The 14868-nt window shown below is 41.0% G+C and overlaps 1 protein-coding gene across 4 annotated transcripts in view; it reads right to left on the reverse strand.

The window, feature by feature from the left end:
* The window catches only part of GRB10 (growth factor receptor bound protein 10), a 150962-nt gene that overhangs the window by 86499 nt on the left and 49595 nt on the right, over positions 1–14868 (reverse strand). For 3 of the 4 annotated variants that reach the window (XM_068396891.1, XM_068396889.1, XM_068396890.1), the window contains exon 3: positions 1965–2058. In XM_068396891.1, the coding sequence (XP_068252992.1) occupies positions 1965–2058 (94 nt within the window). Of the gene's footprint in view, positions 1–1964; positions 2059–8362; positions 8430–14868 lie in introns of those variants that run through there. The other variant, XM_068396892.1, reaches the window with a different exon arrangement.

Below are 14868 nucleotides of genomic sequence, written 5' to 3' on the forward strand. Positions count from 1 at the left end.
AAAAGATACCGAAGCCGCAGGTATCAAGCCCAAAAGGCACGTTGCTTCCCTCCGACACTGCAAAAGGACAGTGCTACAGCCCAGCGCAGCACGAGAGGCCACCACTGCCTGGGCATCCCCGTTTCCGTCTTTAATCCTCACCACTTACGTAACAGCGTTTCATGGTCACGGGGGTAGGCAAGATTAATAATGTGCTAAATACCTACTTCAGCAGCAAAATCAGAAAGATTTTAGAAATACTGGATTTGATTCCTGTCAGTCAGCTGATGTCGGGGAAAAAAAACACACAATTTGGGGGTGCAAAAGTGATCTTTACTTCAGAAACTATTGGGAAAACATTAACAGGGTCCTTCTTTATAAACAGGCCTTCAACAGCCAGTACCTCTATGAAACGCATTCTCTTTGAAGATAGCTATTTCCTAAATTAATTTGGACCAGTTTGCGTATAGACATTTTTCTCAAAGTAGCTGAGACAGAGCTACACATCAGGTGACACTGCATGGATCCTTCCACAGTACTACAATATCAACAGAGAAAAAGGAAGATCTGAAAAGGAAGTACTACTCTACAAGGAAAATGTCAGGCTACAAAGTTAGCATTTTGCCATCCAAATGCAGTACTACCCATCTTTTCAATAAATGTTCAGACTTCATAAGCAGCAGCCACAGACACTTTAATGCATGAACTTTGACCACACAGGATGTGTTCCCCTAAAAAAAAAATCCCTCAATTAAAGTGGGATATTTACAAATAGCTTCTGAAGAAGTCACCGATATAGATCTGCTCCAGGATTTGCACATCCCAAGGTAGGTGAAATTAAGGTAACAGTACCGTTCTAATACAAAAGAAAAATGGAATTTATAAATTGTTTTATAAGCCTGCAAGCATGCCACAAGACACTGCCTGTGCTACTAGAAGTTTTAGATTGGGTAACATGGCAACCTGTTATCTTCTGTTTTCAATCGGAAGTAAAGCTTTAAAAAAGTGGAAGACTTCAGGGGTCGGGGGAGGGGAGTAAATTAAAATACAATCCTCATTACATTCTGGGACTTGTTGGTGAACCTTAAATAGTCTTGAGGATCTACAAGTCATGAAATTCCAGTCTTGCTGCCCTTGGCAAACAAAAGAAGCTGGATTTTTAAAGGAAGCTAAGCATGTCATATTTGGTAAATATTTTAAGTAATATGTTCATGATCTTTTTTTTGTTTCAATAGCCTTGTGTTGACTGCAGTACTATTAGCTGTTGCACTGAAGAAACAACATTTGAAGACGACCTTCAAGGACTTAGCTCCAAATTAAGCCATCACGAACCCTGAGGGTAAGGCAGTTCACTGGTTAAGACAGCATTCTCTATTATTAATTACTTCAAAGTCAAAAAAATAAAGCTGAGCTAAGAAGTCCCTGCTATAATAGTAACTGTCTTTTTTTAGGTATCTGAACAAACAGAAATTGGCAAAGAAAGACTTTTAAGATTTATTTACCACATCAAGTTCAGGACTTTCTTTCCCCAAATGAGCTGATTTCTGCTATGCAAAGCAAGTAAACATACGTTTTTCTTCTTTTCTTCTACTGCAAAAGTTGAGCCAGAGCCCTGGACCCTTCTTATAGCAATCAAAAGATTTTTTCAAATGTAACTTTAACATTACAAATGTTGAATTCAATTTCAGTACTTCTCTCCTGCCCCCTGCTAAAAACAGAATATACCTGCCACTCAGGCTAGCAATCACAGTTTGGGCTACAAGGCTTGACATGCACAAGTTCTTCGTCTTCTTCATCCATAGTTCATAGGACAGTCGTGACAAAAAATTATTTCTCAACTCTCCACCTCCAAACATCCAAAACTTCTTATATTTTTTTTTTTAAATGAGAAGGAGAAACGGCAACATGGAGGTAAAACTGTCTCTGCATATGCAGCACTTTGGCTTTCCCTTGAGAAGCCTGGATTCCCACCCACCATTCCTTACCTTGGTGATTCAGGGAGATGCGGTTAGATGGTTCTTGGAAACCCGGTTCCACCAGATCCCGCCGACCATGAGACGAAGTCTGATCTACATTGTCCTAAAAACAGAAGAGCAGAAAATCTTATCAAAAACAGGCATTCTGTACTCCCTGTAAGCTACACTGCACAGAGCCAAACCACTGATACAAAAAAGAAGTCCCTGCCATACCTCAGAAAGGAGAAATCAATGTTGGAGAAGCAGGGAGGAGAAAAAAAAAAAAATATAGGGGGACACTAGACTATCACGTTAATATAGCTGGCATGAATCCAGAATCAATAACTATGCTGTTGGCTCATATGTACATCAGTTTTGCATTTCAAACTGGGAAACAGTGATGTAAATGCACTTCCTAGTTTAAGAAAAGTTGCTTCTTGCATCAAATTATATGGAGGCTTGGGCTTTGTTTTGTTTAATTCCAAGTCTGTGGCTTAGGGTTTTGTAACTAATTAACTGGACTGAAACAGATTCAGTAGTGAACTACCAAACCTCAAGAGGAATCAGAAGTTCAGTTTAGATAAACATCCATGGCTCTGGATGCCAACCTGTATTTTTTTTTTTTCATACTAGAACTCTCACAAGATCAGGTTTCAAGAAGTTTTAACGCAGACTGATATTTGGCTAAGTCTAAAACACCACGGTTTCTCACAGAACTTGCCAAAAAAAGACGACTAGGAGAAGGCAGGAAAATTGAAATATAAACAAAAAAAATAAGAAAAGCAAGATAAGTCACACTGAGTTCTAGAAATATAAGAAGGAAATTTGGAGCAGGTACACAGTTTTGCAAAGATGGCATACCTTTGCATATACCAGTTAAGAGTGGGTATGGAAAAACAGAAGCAAGTGCGTAAAGTTAATGACATTAATATATCACTGCCCATAAACTGTGCCACAGTGATATACGTGACTGTATACACGTTCCTGCTGTGCCCAAAATGCAGGATAAATACACAATAGCATGACCCACATTTATGCCAAAACATAGGAACCACCTTCATGGCAAATGACGCTGTAATTACGGCAGAGCAATAACATGCACACAGTGAGCGTCAATTCAGCTATGTGCAACCATGAACTCTCAGCCCAGCGTTTCCAGTTTACAGAATATAAGCTAATGCCCAAAAATATAATGGAGGTAGTGTATGGGGTTAAGAACTGTATATAGTTATACAGGATATGAAATAAATTATATTATCTCTTCTTCAGAAAGATTGTCTCAAACAGCAGATACTTGAGCTTTGAGTCAAGTACTTGAGCACCGCTCTTGAGTGCCTTCACCATCAGTGATCAATTCAGGAGCCCACAGGCGTTTATAAGACAAGAACTGCCAACAGTGGTATGACTAAGGGAGGTTTTCACAAGTAAACAATATATGATAAGATATATATGGTATCTGTGCCAGGTACAACTGGAACCACTCAGCCTTCTGCCTCTGCATTGGCTGCTTCCCCTTATAGCTCTTTACATCCTTGTCATTGATTTTCGCAGCCCTGGCTGTGGTTTCATGAGCCACATCTAGGCAATCTCACAAGTTTTTGTAGTTGCTTCTTAGGAATCAAGAAAAAAAAACATCAGACCTCTTGTCAGCATGGCTATATTTGTTTTTACTTTCTTGAAACGTGGCAATATTTGTTAGCTTTTTCACTGGAGCTAACTGAATACGTGTTAGGAACAAGCAGCTCATGAGCTCCTGTCGCTGTCAAATACCTTGCAACCACAGGGTATCGCATCCTAACATTATCACCACTTTTGGAGCGTTAGTCGTTCTCACTGGATGTATCTCATTTTCTCTGGGCTACCACACAGCCAGCGCTGACCTGGCCCACAACATCTCAATTTTAAATTTCAGGCAGGAAATATGGGACTTGCAGCAAGAGAAGGCCACTGCAGGAAGCAGAAAGGACATACAAAACTAAGAGTTTGCTCCCCAGAAAGTTTAGCGTAATTCTTTCAAAGGCTCCAAGGACAACAGCGGGGAAGAGATGCTTATCTAGGAAGAGTTTCAGTCAAAACTTAAAGCTGAAGTCGATTGCTCTTCAGTTATTTCAAACCTAGTACAAAGGTTGAGAGGTGAACATTGCAGGCACACACAGAACAAAGCGGCAGAACATCCTTACTCCTAGCGCAGAGCTTTCCTTGTGCGTTTCCCCCCATGCAATTCACCACATATTTTTATCGGGTAGCTAAAACCCCACCGATGCAGTTTAGCAGTGTTAATTCTACTTCCCAGGAACGAGTCCAGACCTTTGACAAGTGGACGCAGTTGCTTATTGCCTCTCGGCTGGGAAGAACAACAGCACATCCCAACAGAAAGGAAAGGTGGAACAAGAAAACCAGTTATAAGCTATTTGTTACACACCTAGATGTGTTTTCAGTTGTCCCAAGACATTAAAGTCCCCAGTGGAAGCCAAGATTCATGCAGTACTATGTAGTAACAGAGGATGAGATGTGGCCAAGATGCATCTCTCTTTATCTTTGGGTTTCCCACAGCAGTAACACACAAACACTTAACTGAGAAGACCTTATTTCAGGCTTACAGCGGCAGCAAGCCCGTAACTATTCAACTGAAACAGATTTTATTTTTTAACTAGCAATTGACAATAATTTGCAGGAATAGGACTCATCTCTCTGGAATCACCTTACAGCTCTACCAAAAGATGGTGAGAACCACAGGCCTTATTCACAAAGCTTAAGCCAAAGTCATAGTAAGATATATCAAAGTTTGCAGACGCAGAGGTTTCAATGACTAATGGTTGCTGGTGCTGCCTTTACAAAGCTGATGCCCTGGCCTGTTTCATTAGATGCAAACCTGTGCTCAGAAAGTCTAGAGAGTTCTCCCGCAGCTTGAACAAAGCAGGGAGCCAAAGGTTTCCTACGGGCACCCAGGGCCAGTACAACCCAGGTGCTAAAATAAAGCGACAGACATGCATAAACAAAGCCACACCTGTTAAAGCAACGCGGGCAGCAGAGGAGAAAAAGTAAGGGCGGTGCAATTTAAAGAGCTCAGGGTAGTTTCACATGACCCTCCAGAATCTGTTTGCATCCGTTGTGCACAGACAAACAGTGGCACTTGGCCAGCTGCAGTAGAGATCAGACAGACACTGGAGCAAGGTTAAAAGAAGAAAGGAAAAAAAAAAAGTTATATAATTGCTCCGTGCCAGCGGCCTCCTTGCTGGGCTCCAGCCTGGGGCCGTGGCCGAGGCCCTCAGCAAGGTGGGCACCTGCTTCGGTCCATTGCCATCCCCCACTGCTGCTGAAACCAGGCTCCCAGTAAGTCATGTGTTTGCTCCATGTTCTAATCCCCAGTTCTCCTTCCTCTTCCAATAAATGCTCTCAATATGAAATTAAAGCATGTACTTAACTTACTGTACCATCCAGCTATTGTAGTATTTTTAGAAGCTAGCTGACCATTAGCCCTCGCTGACTTGTTTGCACGTACTATTTTCTCTGTCAGTCAGTGTCTGCGACCAAGGATGATTTAATCGAGTGCCTAGCAAGAGTGCTAGAAGGATCTGAAGCAGGGTTTATTTTTTTACAGAATCCTTTAAAGCATCAGCATTTCATATAAGCAAACACACCATCATTACAGGTTAGATTTCAGTGTCCTTTTGCAAACCTACACTGCACGATGTAAAATGCGACATGCTTGCATCACATTAAGAGCCAAAGTCCGCTCATAGGCAGCGTTATCTCTACGTATCAGTAACCAGGACAATCTGGATTTATTTTTCAAACTATAACCAAGCCTTTCAAGTTGCACTCCTTCAACTGTGACATACAATGTTTGCTGCTGTTTGTGCTAGCATGATAAGCATTTCAGTTATCAAAGAAAACATTAAATCTTCTGTTTTAATCAGAGAATCACACAGCCATATACTATAGCTGCTCTGCTGTCTGTACACATGCTCTTTAATCACTTCTTTGGCTCCAAGTGCTACTGTTCCCACCTCAGTTTAGCTCAGAAGAGTATTTATCAGTACAAGACAGCATTATTAGGCTGACTAGCCTGTTGCTACTACTCTATTGCTGCTTCTGTCATCCCAGTTCCTTCAGCAAAGGCTATCCAGTCAGTCATTTAGGATAATCTTACAGGTAAATAGGGCTTAGAGAAGGGAGGAAGCAGACCAGAAAGTACAAATAATAAAGTATCATCTATACTTCCCTTCTCCCTCTTGCTTTGCAAAGAAAAGGACCTGACATTAGCAGAGACAGAGTAGCTTTCTTTAGAGGCCTGGAAATCCCCTTTTACTGAAGGCTTCAACTTTTTCTAACTTCAGCAGCCACTGGAAGTTTGCGAGATGAAGGAAGGCTACAAGTGGCAGCACAGCTTCTCGGAAGCTCCTGGGAGCATGGCCAGATCGAGGACGTCCAGACCACCAAGACGACAGTCCCTGGGTTTTGGATTTACTGTATGTAGCTGTCTGCAAACCCACACAACCATGCCCCTGAACAAAAGGTTCAATTGAGCAAGAGTCACGCATACTCATGCCAGTAGTCCCACAGCGACAAATTAAGATCATGACATACTTCTGATGTTTGTACACTGTCCAGCACAACAGAAAGTCAAGTCAGATGTGCTGTCGGGTCCCACTGCGGTTTAGGAGGCTATTAAGGCAGATACGCCTCAGTTTGCACAGAGGCACTCCTGTCATGCCGGGGAGCTCGCTGCCTGCCTGGCGGTGCTGCTTCATCACACCAAGGTAGATGTCTCGAAACTATTCAAATGTAAAGAGAAAATTAGCCAGGTCATTACTTGAGCCATCTTAGCTTTACTCTGTTCAGGCAACTTGTATAAAGCAAAATGAGGCACCTTCTGCTAGCACCGACTGAGGAAACTATTGCAAAGTGTTCAAGTGCAAGTGGTTTCCAAAAAAAGCAGTTATTAAAATTCACCAGGGGCTGTGAAAGAGTGGACACAGCTTCAGGCTCCAAAAGCAGGAAGGGGATACTTTGAGAAATTACACTCTTTCTTTTTATCTGCAACTTGTTACTCTTAGACAGAGGATACAGAGGTAGATGAACACTCCTTTATCTGACCCAGTGCTGCCATTCTTAACATGCTTCTGGAGTTTCCTTAGGCAATAAACACATTAGGCAGCATTTCTTCTGGGAGCTGCTTCTTATGATTCTTCACTTCCCAAACAAAAAACTACTTGCATATATGTAAAGTAACTTTCTGCATTGTTTTCTAAGCTATGCTTCTTCATGCCATGATTTTTCAGCTTTGGTTTACTTAAAGCATCAAATGTACAAGGAGAAGAATAGACTCAATTATGGTAAGTGCTGAGTAGCCAGCTATTCATCTAAGCGAACTTTCCTATAGCTTACTGGTATCTGCAGCCATCCACAGGGTTTCTGTTCTGTCGCTCAATTTTACTCTCAGCCCTGTGAAGGCAAACACGTAGGCTATTACAGGAAGAAATCCACCTGACAGATCCAGACCAGTGTTCAAGCTCTAATCCAAACTCCACAGTCTAGATCAATTAGTAATGCATATGACGCTCCTTTCTTAAGAGACTTAAGTCACTGGGCTTCTTAGTAGCTAAATACAGCAGCATATTCCCCTAGCAGATAGCTGTTTGGTACAACATATTTTCAAGCCTGCTGACACCCTAGAGCTTGAGGAAATTTGTCCCAAGTACAGTCATGAGGGAAGAGCAAGGCTCCTGAGTTTGTCCAAAGTCACTGCTTTGCAAATGATTTCAAGTTTACTCAAACACAGTTTTTTACTGTCTTCTACCAGAGCTCCAATCACATCCTCCCTGGGCCAGTGCTTAACATGTCAGAGAAATAAATAAAAAACAGGCTTTGCACACTAGGCAAAAAACTTTGAAGTGCATTCTCAGACAACCCACATATTACAAAATTAAAGATCTGTAAACTAGGTTTCCTGCCTCTTAACTATAGTCATTTGACTAGGTAAGAGCCAAGTGAAAGGCTCAGTAAGTCAACAGAGTAACCGTGAACCTAGAATTTTAGCATTCCCATTGCTAAGAGAGCTTGTACAAACAAGGGCTTAAAATAAAGCCACTTAGCTTCGTCAAAAGTCGGGCTCTCTCTCCTGAAGGAGCAAAGCCACTAACTGCAGCAATCCTTCTGATTTTACTGTACTGGCTGTCAAGACTGAGAGCGATAACCCTAGAGACCAGGAATAAACAAACCCAGCTTGGGATTTCAGAAGTAGCAAAGGCAGCAGCACATTCTTCCCGACACACCACAGTACCTCCGTGCCGCAAATCACCGAAAACATGCGATAACCTGGCAGGGTGCACAGATCTATTGCTACCCACACATTCATACAACCCTCAGCAGACTTACCAGCCCACCACACAACATATACAATAGCTATGAGAAACACAACGTACCAGGAATTAGCAAAGAAAGAAGGAAAATGAGAGAGACTGACAGGCAAGACAGACCTGTGTCCGTCGTCTATGTCTCTGCAGTGGCAGGGAATTTGTTAAATGAATCACAGGAATTATATTACATCCCATGATACAGGGGAAGGCAGAAAGGCTTGCCAGTCTGACCTTGCAGGAACTTCTCTCCCGACCCCCATCTGGGTTTCAATAACCCACTGACCAGAAAGTCCTTCAAGTCAGCAAAAAATTGGGGGTTTGGACCCCGTTGTCAACACTGAAACCCTGCAGCGTGTGTGCCTCAAGCCAGTGAAGTGTTTCTTCTCCTACACCAAGAAGAAAAAGCTTTCTTAAATACATGGACTGATACAGTTCTACAATATACTGCTATAGCTGAGCCAGAAAGCTATTTTTCTGAAGGTGTTTCAGATTTATTTTAAGGAGCATTACCAGTTATGTGAGTTGTCACTACCTGCATTGCAACTGCTGCCAGGGCAGTACTGTTTCACACCAAAAACTACTGTTACCTACCAGCCAGCTTCTTCCTTTTTTTCAGAAAAAGTGGCTCTTTGCCCACCCCCCCACCCAGGAAATCAATCAATCCCATCGATCTAATCTGGCAAGAGCTGGACCATGATTAGCAACCTCCAACAGTATCTGGTAGCAGCAGTGTATTCATAAAAGGCTTTTCTCCAGTAAGGCAGGAGGGAGCATACCACATTTAGCTGACAGCTTCAGCAATGCACTTTTACAGCACGCATACACGCTGGCGTTACAGATTCAGCTTCTCTAGGCTGGTCTTTGCAAAACCGGCATTAGCGGGGTTTTTTTGACACTACTGAATCCAGAATTTGGCAAGAACTATGTCAAATTAGATTTCTCTCACTAGATGCAGTCCTCTCAGTATAAACTAACCACTTCTGCAAGAATTTATCTGTCTCCTAGTACTCTGCGCACAATATATTCCACAATGTGCACTTTTTGGACCAGACTGCCATTTATTATGGTAGAAGAAAATTCAATGCATCATGGTTGCTGTCTTTTAATCAGCTAGCAAGTAGGGAATCCAACTGACAGGCTTAGAAATGCTAAAAGCTTTGTTCTATTTTTAATGAGACTAAAACCACCATGGCTGTTAGAGACAGTTTACATAGTTTACAGCTAAAATAACGTCTTGAAATACAGAAAAGAAACAAATGCACAAGGTTCTCTGTGAAAGCAATCACTTCTTAGAGCTGTCTTCAGCTAGAAAGCACTTACAAAAATGAAGCAGATACTTTCTAATAAAATGTCTTTTTGCTTCTTTTTAAAAAACAAACTAGGTTCCTTTTCATTTCTAAAAAAACACCACTGAATAAATGTAGTTTATATTAGCAAATTCTTCACAGTAGAAAATTACATGCTTATATGGAAATTCTGTTTCTTCTGCTGGCACCCACAGATCCTGATAATGTATCTTTAGCTTGTACTTAATTGTAAGTCAGGCTTACCTCCAAAGCAAGTCATTCTCACTGGCAAGGGACTGCCACTGACAAAGCTACCAAAACCCTAATTTACTGCATCTTCCAAGCTCTTTGGTTTTGGTCAATACTGACTCCACCAATACAGTCCCTGAAAAATCTGTCTTCAGTGAGAGAAAACTGTATTTACCAATAGGAACTAAACAGAAAAATTGAGTTTTGTTACCCTGAGAAAGTATAAACTAAAGTAACATGTCATGTTCATCTTCTTTTTAAAGAGGCTTTTCAGTAAGATTTTGCATCATTCTCTTATCAAAGAACTGATATTTAATAGACTACACTACTTAAATTGAGTCAAAAGCACAGCAAGGCTCTAATGAACTTAGCGATCCATATGTGTTAACTGCTATACTGGATGGCACTCACACAATCTAAGGGAGTAATGCAACCCGTAATGATGTGTTGTTGCTCGTAAAACCTTTAGTCTAATTCAAGAGTCCTTACCAGGGTCACTTTCTATGTTTTGTCCAAGTTTCTGAAGTGCATCAGAAAGATGAGAAGAAATATAATGGGAATATTTGTACCCAGGTGCTGTGGAAAATTTCAGCATGTCACACACCTGCTAACACACCTGTCCAGTCTGAGAAAGCATCTTCAGAATTATTTTCTTTTAGCTTGCATTAAAAAAAGAAAATCTTCACATGTTCTTCTGGGGGAAGTTGTAACACACAGAAGAAAGGTACAGAATATTTGATCCTTTTCAACCCAGTGCCCTCTCTATGCTCAGACCTGTGAAATACAAGGTAGCTCATCTGTTCTACTTGGCATCAAACCTACTAGAGCTCCAGTTATAGCAGTGCTGCTGGCCAGCTGCTTCCAAGAACACTGGCTTTGGGAGTCAGGTTTTGGCAGCACCCTTGCACCAAGTGGACAGGAGATGTTCTGTGAACCGCCTTGGACAGTCTGTCCCAGAGCTGGCTAATGATGCCCTGCATTAACCTTGGAAGGCTCAATACTCAAAAGGATGACCTGCTGGACTCTGGGATCCAGCACCGCAGCAACACATTTGTGTGTCTCAGGCTGGGGGAGGGAGAAGAGAAGGGAAGATGTTACTTAGGTTGCAGGAACCACTATTTCCATATAAGTGCATTGTCTTTAAGAATAGATACTCAAATCTCTATGCTTTGGGCAGTGGCAACCACAGCCAGATAACTTAAATTACGTTTAAGCGTATGCACCCTTATAGCTAGGCAGCCCTGAAAACTCAAGACTGATGAAACTAACAAAGGAATGAAAGTAGCATGAAACACAGAGTAAAGGAATTTATCCCATCTGAATGTGGGTCTGCTTTCTTAAAGGCAATAGTGCTATCCCCCTTTTGTCTTCTTGATGGGTCAAGTTCAAACTGAGGGCCAACAGATGAAGGGCAGGTGAAGATGATTCTTCACAGCCCTCCACAGAGCTGATAAAATGATAAACCTCCCATGGGGAAAGAGCCACTGTGCTCAGACCATTAAAATTCAATGGATGCCAGCGAGCAAAGTAACTCTCAGATTGCTAATGAAATTGTTCTTCAGGTCTTCAAACTGAAAATCTGATTGATTTCAAATGCCATGTTGAACAACTTCATAGAAGACTACTTTGCTATCCCTTACTTGCTTCAACTATCAGTGTTACAGACCTGATCTCTCTACTTCCTAGTCAATTTGCTCAATTGCTGCAATTTAGGGCAGCTGTGCTGCTGTGCTTTATACCCCTCCCCTCCCTCCCTGAAGAGTCATCCTTGGCACTAGATAAGTAATTAACTAGGTCTAGAAATGGCTGTCCCATCTGATCAAACCTATGATCCTAATTATATTGACCACGCACCTTTCTGCTTAGATAAAGAACCATTTACCTGTAACATGGGGCAATCTGCCCCTGAACTAATTGCCCATCTCAGACAAGGATATTTTTAGTTCAGGTGAATTGTTTTCACTTAGATAAAGAACTAACTCTTTACACACATCCAGAACAGCTAGCCTTACCAAAAATAAGATATTTAAGAATCTCAGATATGGTATAAAGATTTATACACCTCAGTTGACAGCTCCATAACCTATTAAAAAAACCTCACAGAAATCACAGACACGTCTCTAAAGCACAGCAATCATGTCTTTTCATGACTAACAACCCAGCATTAGATCTTGTATTGGAACAGACTGTTGTGCTCTTCCCTAACCAAATGGCAGGGTTCCACTCTCTCAGAGCAAATCAGTAATGTCAATTTATGCAAAGAAAATGGAGTGTAAGAAATAGTCTACAATATATGGGTACTTAAAAAAATAGCTCTTTCGTACCGCTTACATTGCACTAATAGGTTACTTTGCAAGACCTCACAAAAAAAAAACCCCACCAACTATGACCCATAAAACAAGATGCCTGTATTTACGCATTTCTTTAATCATGTTTGAATCTCATTTCACCTTCAGTTTTAAGAAAGTCACATCACTGCACCTTTCACACTGACGTTCAAAACAGTTTTCCTAAAAAAAAAAAATAAACCCAGTGAAGCTCTATTAGACTTCATAAGTCACTGCCCCAAGTGTTAACAACAGTTGGACAATATTTCTAATACAAACTATGCTGCAGTGCTGCCTATGTACAAATTGTCAATTCACAACAGTCAGAAAGAAAGCAAAACAAAAATTAAGCTAAGACTAACAAGACAGGTCATCCTGGAGATTTCAGTGCACCAGGGTCTTATCCCCATTTGCCAAAATGAAAGAAACTTGCAGCATTTTCTACATCTTCAGAGCCCTTATCGGAATACAAAAAAGAAGTAACTAGTTTGACTATACTAAAATCCAATCAGCTCAAAGGTACTTTTTAGCCTGAGAACTTCTCTCAGTGCTCTGGATACTTTCCCTATCTCTATCTGATTTTCAAAAATCTAGGTACAATATGATATGTGCTTAATTGTTACACTTGTTCCAGTATTAATAAATATATATGTTTATATGTATCTATCATCTCAATGTAGAAGCTGCCATGTTTTCCCCTCCTCAAGGAACATGAGCTAATTGCAGGTAGCTCTACCAGTTCTCTTGCATCAAGAAGATGGCTTTCTCAGAAAATCTTTATTGACTTAACTTTCTCTGAAGGAAGAAAATTTGCAAAAGCTCAGCAATTTGCATTTAAATAGTAACAGATTACATGTAAAGTTGCAAGCTGTCCCAGGAAAACCCAATACAAAGAGTAAATCTTCAGTTTTTTCCACAAACTGGCACTCAGAAAAACAACCTGCTTGCTAAAAGCAAGCACGTCAATCACCTCTTCATGCTTGGAAGGTTTTGAGTTTGTTTTGTTTTATAACCAGTTGTTCACAGCATAAGTGTGTCCAGTGACCACTTATTTTGTACAGCTTCTCCCTGTTTGCTAATGCCTACTGGACACATCTAACAGAAGCTACCCACAGCACATCAGAACATACACTGCAACGCTTCAACGTGGTTAGCAGCAGCAGCAGCTGCTTTAATTCTGCACAAGTCCTCTGAATATTGGGTTAAGTCCTCAACATATCAAAGAGTTTTCATAACTACCAGAATGCTACTGGAGGAAGGTCTGGTGTGCCAAAAATTGCCAAGGTAGCACATGAGACCAAACAAGCAAACCACCCCAAACAAGACCTGCCCAGGTACAGGGTCTCCAAACGGGGTACCACAGAGATTGCAAAGCTGGTCAGCCAGAAGAAAAGTTCAATAAATCCCACAGTTATAATACTGCCATGTGCGTAACACTTGATCATGCTGGCTTTAGCAATGCTGAAACGCTACAGCTGCTAACCACAAGAACATTTCTGCAAATAGATTTCTGCTGTTCACTCTGAGGAAGATAGGATGCAATCAGATGAGCTGCTCTTCAATCAGTACCAAAGTGGCTTTAAAATACCTTTCTTTCTTTTCTCTTCCCTGAAACCAGTGCTGAAGATGAGGGGAGGAAAAATAAAAAAATATGCGACTTGTTTACTTTGCAGTTCAAGGGGCTAGCAGCTTGTACATGAGCAGCTACCACGCTTCAGCTGAGGTGATGATTAACTCCAGGGTTTAGGGTGGTAACTTTTATAGCATAATCAGTATTTATTATACTGCTTCCTCTAGTTTTGAGCTATTCTTTCTAACCCCAAAATTCAGATCTATGGAATAAAGGTAGTGGAAAAGATTCCTGCTGAGATTAAAGTCAAACCAGAGATTAAAAAAAAATAAAAAAAAAAAGGAATTGTGGGATGAGGAAGAAAAAAAACTTTGAACTAGGCTTCAGAAGCAAGCTGTGGGTGAGAGGAACAAGCCACCGTCTGGATACAGTTGAACTGAAGACCATTAAATCTAGCTAAAACATTGAAATTAACTGTTGCAAATTACCTGGGAGTTCACTAGCACACCACCACAATACTGACAGCATGCGTGTGATCTTGCATCCCAATAATGCATGTTATTGTATCAATATCTCTGTTACAGAACACACTAGTGGGATAACTGATGAGAAGTTTCTCATCTTGTGGGTTTGGGTTTATTTTAATCTTCAGGGTAAGTCACGCTCTAAAAGATATGCTGTCAGAAAACAATTTTTCCAACCTGCTCTCATCCAGTAGAGCAGTTACGGTTTGCAACTAAACCATCCAGCCAATTCATGTTCAACAGCCAGCAGTTTGTCATAATTTTGAGGACATAAAGGACTCCAGCAAAAACAAGATCTCAAGAGAGGCCTTTTCTAGAACATCTTTAGCACACTTGGTTAACCATTTGCTCATATCAGAAGATAAAAAAAATATTTATTCCATGCAGAAATTTCATCAGCATGCATGTAGGAAGGCATTCTTCCCATCAAACTTACAACACACCAGCTGATACCTCTGTATAGTCAGAAGTAGAGAAATGGACACTCTGAAGTCTTAATTCACCTTAGAGAAGGGGCCCTACAAGTGCCTCCACCTGCAAAAGGCTTAAGGTGACTACCTCAAATGCTGATGTTGATATTTGGTTTGAAAAATCACAGAATCACAGAATGTTAGGG

The sequence above is a fragment of the Nyctibius grandis genome, chromosome 3 (assembly GCF_013368605.1).
Source record: "Nyctibius grandis isolate bNycGra1 chromosome 3, bNycGra1.pri, whole genome shotgun sequence".
Classification (NCBI taxonomy): Eukaryota; Metazoa; Chordata; class Aves; order Nyctibiiformes; family Nyctibiidae; genus Nyctibius; species Nyctibius grandis.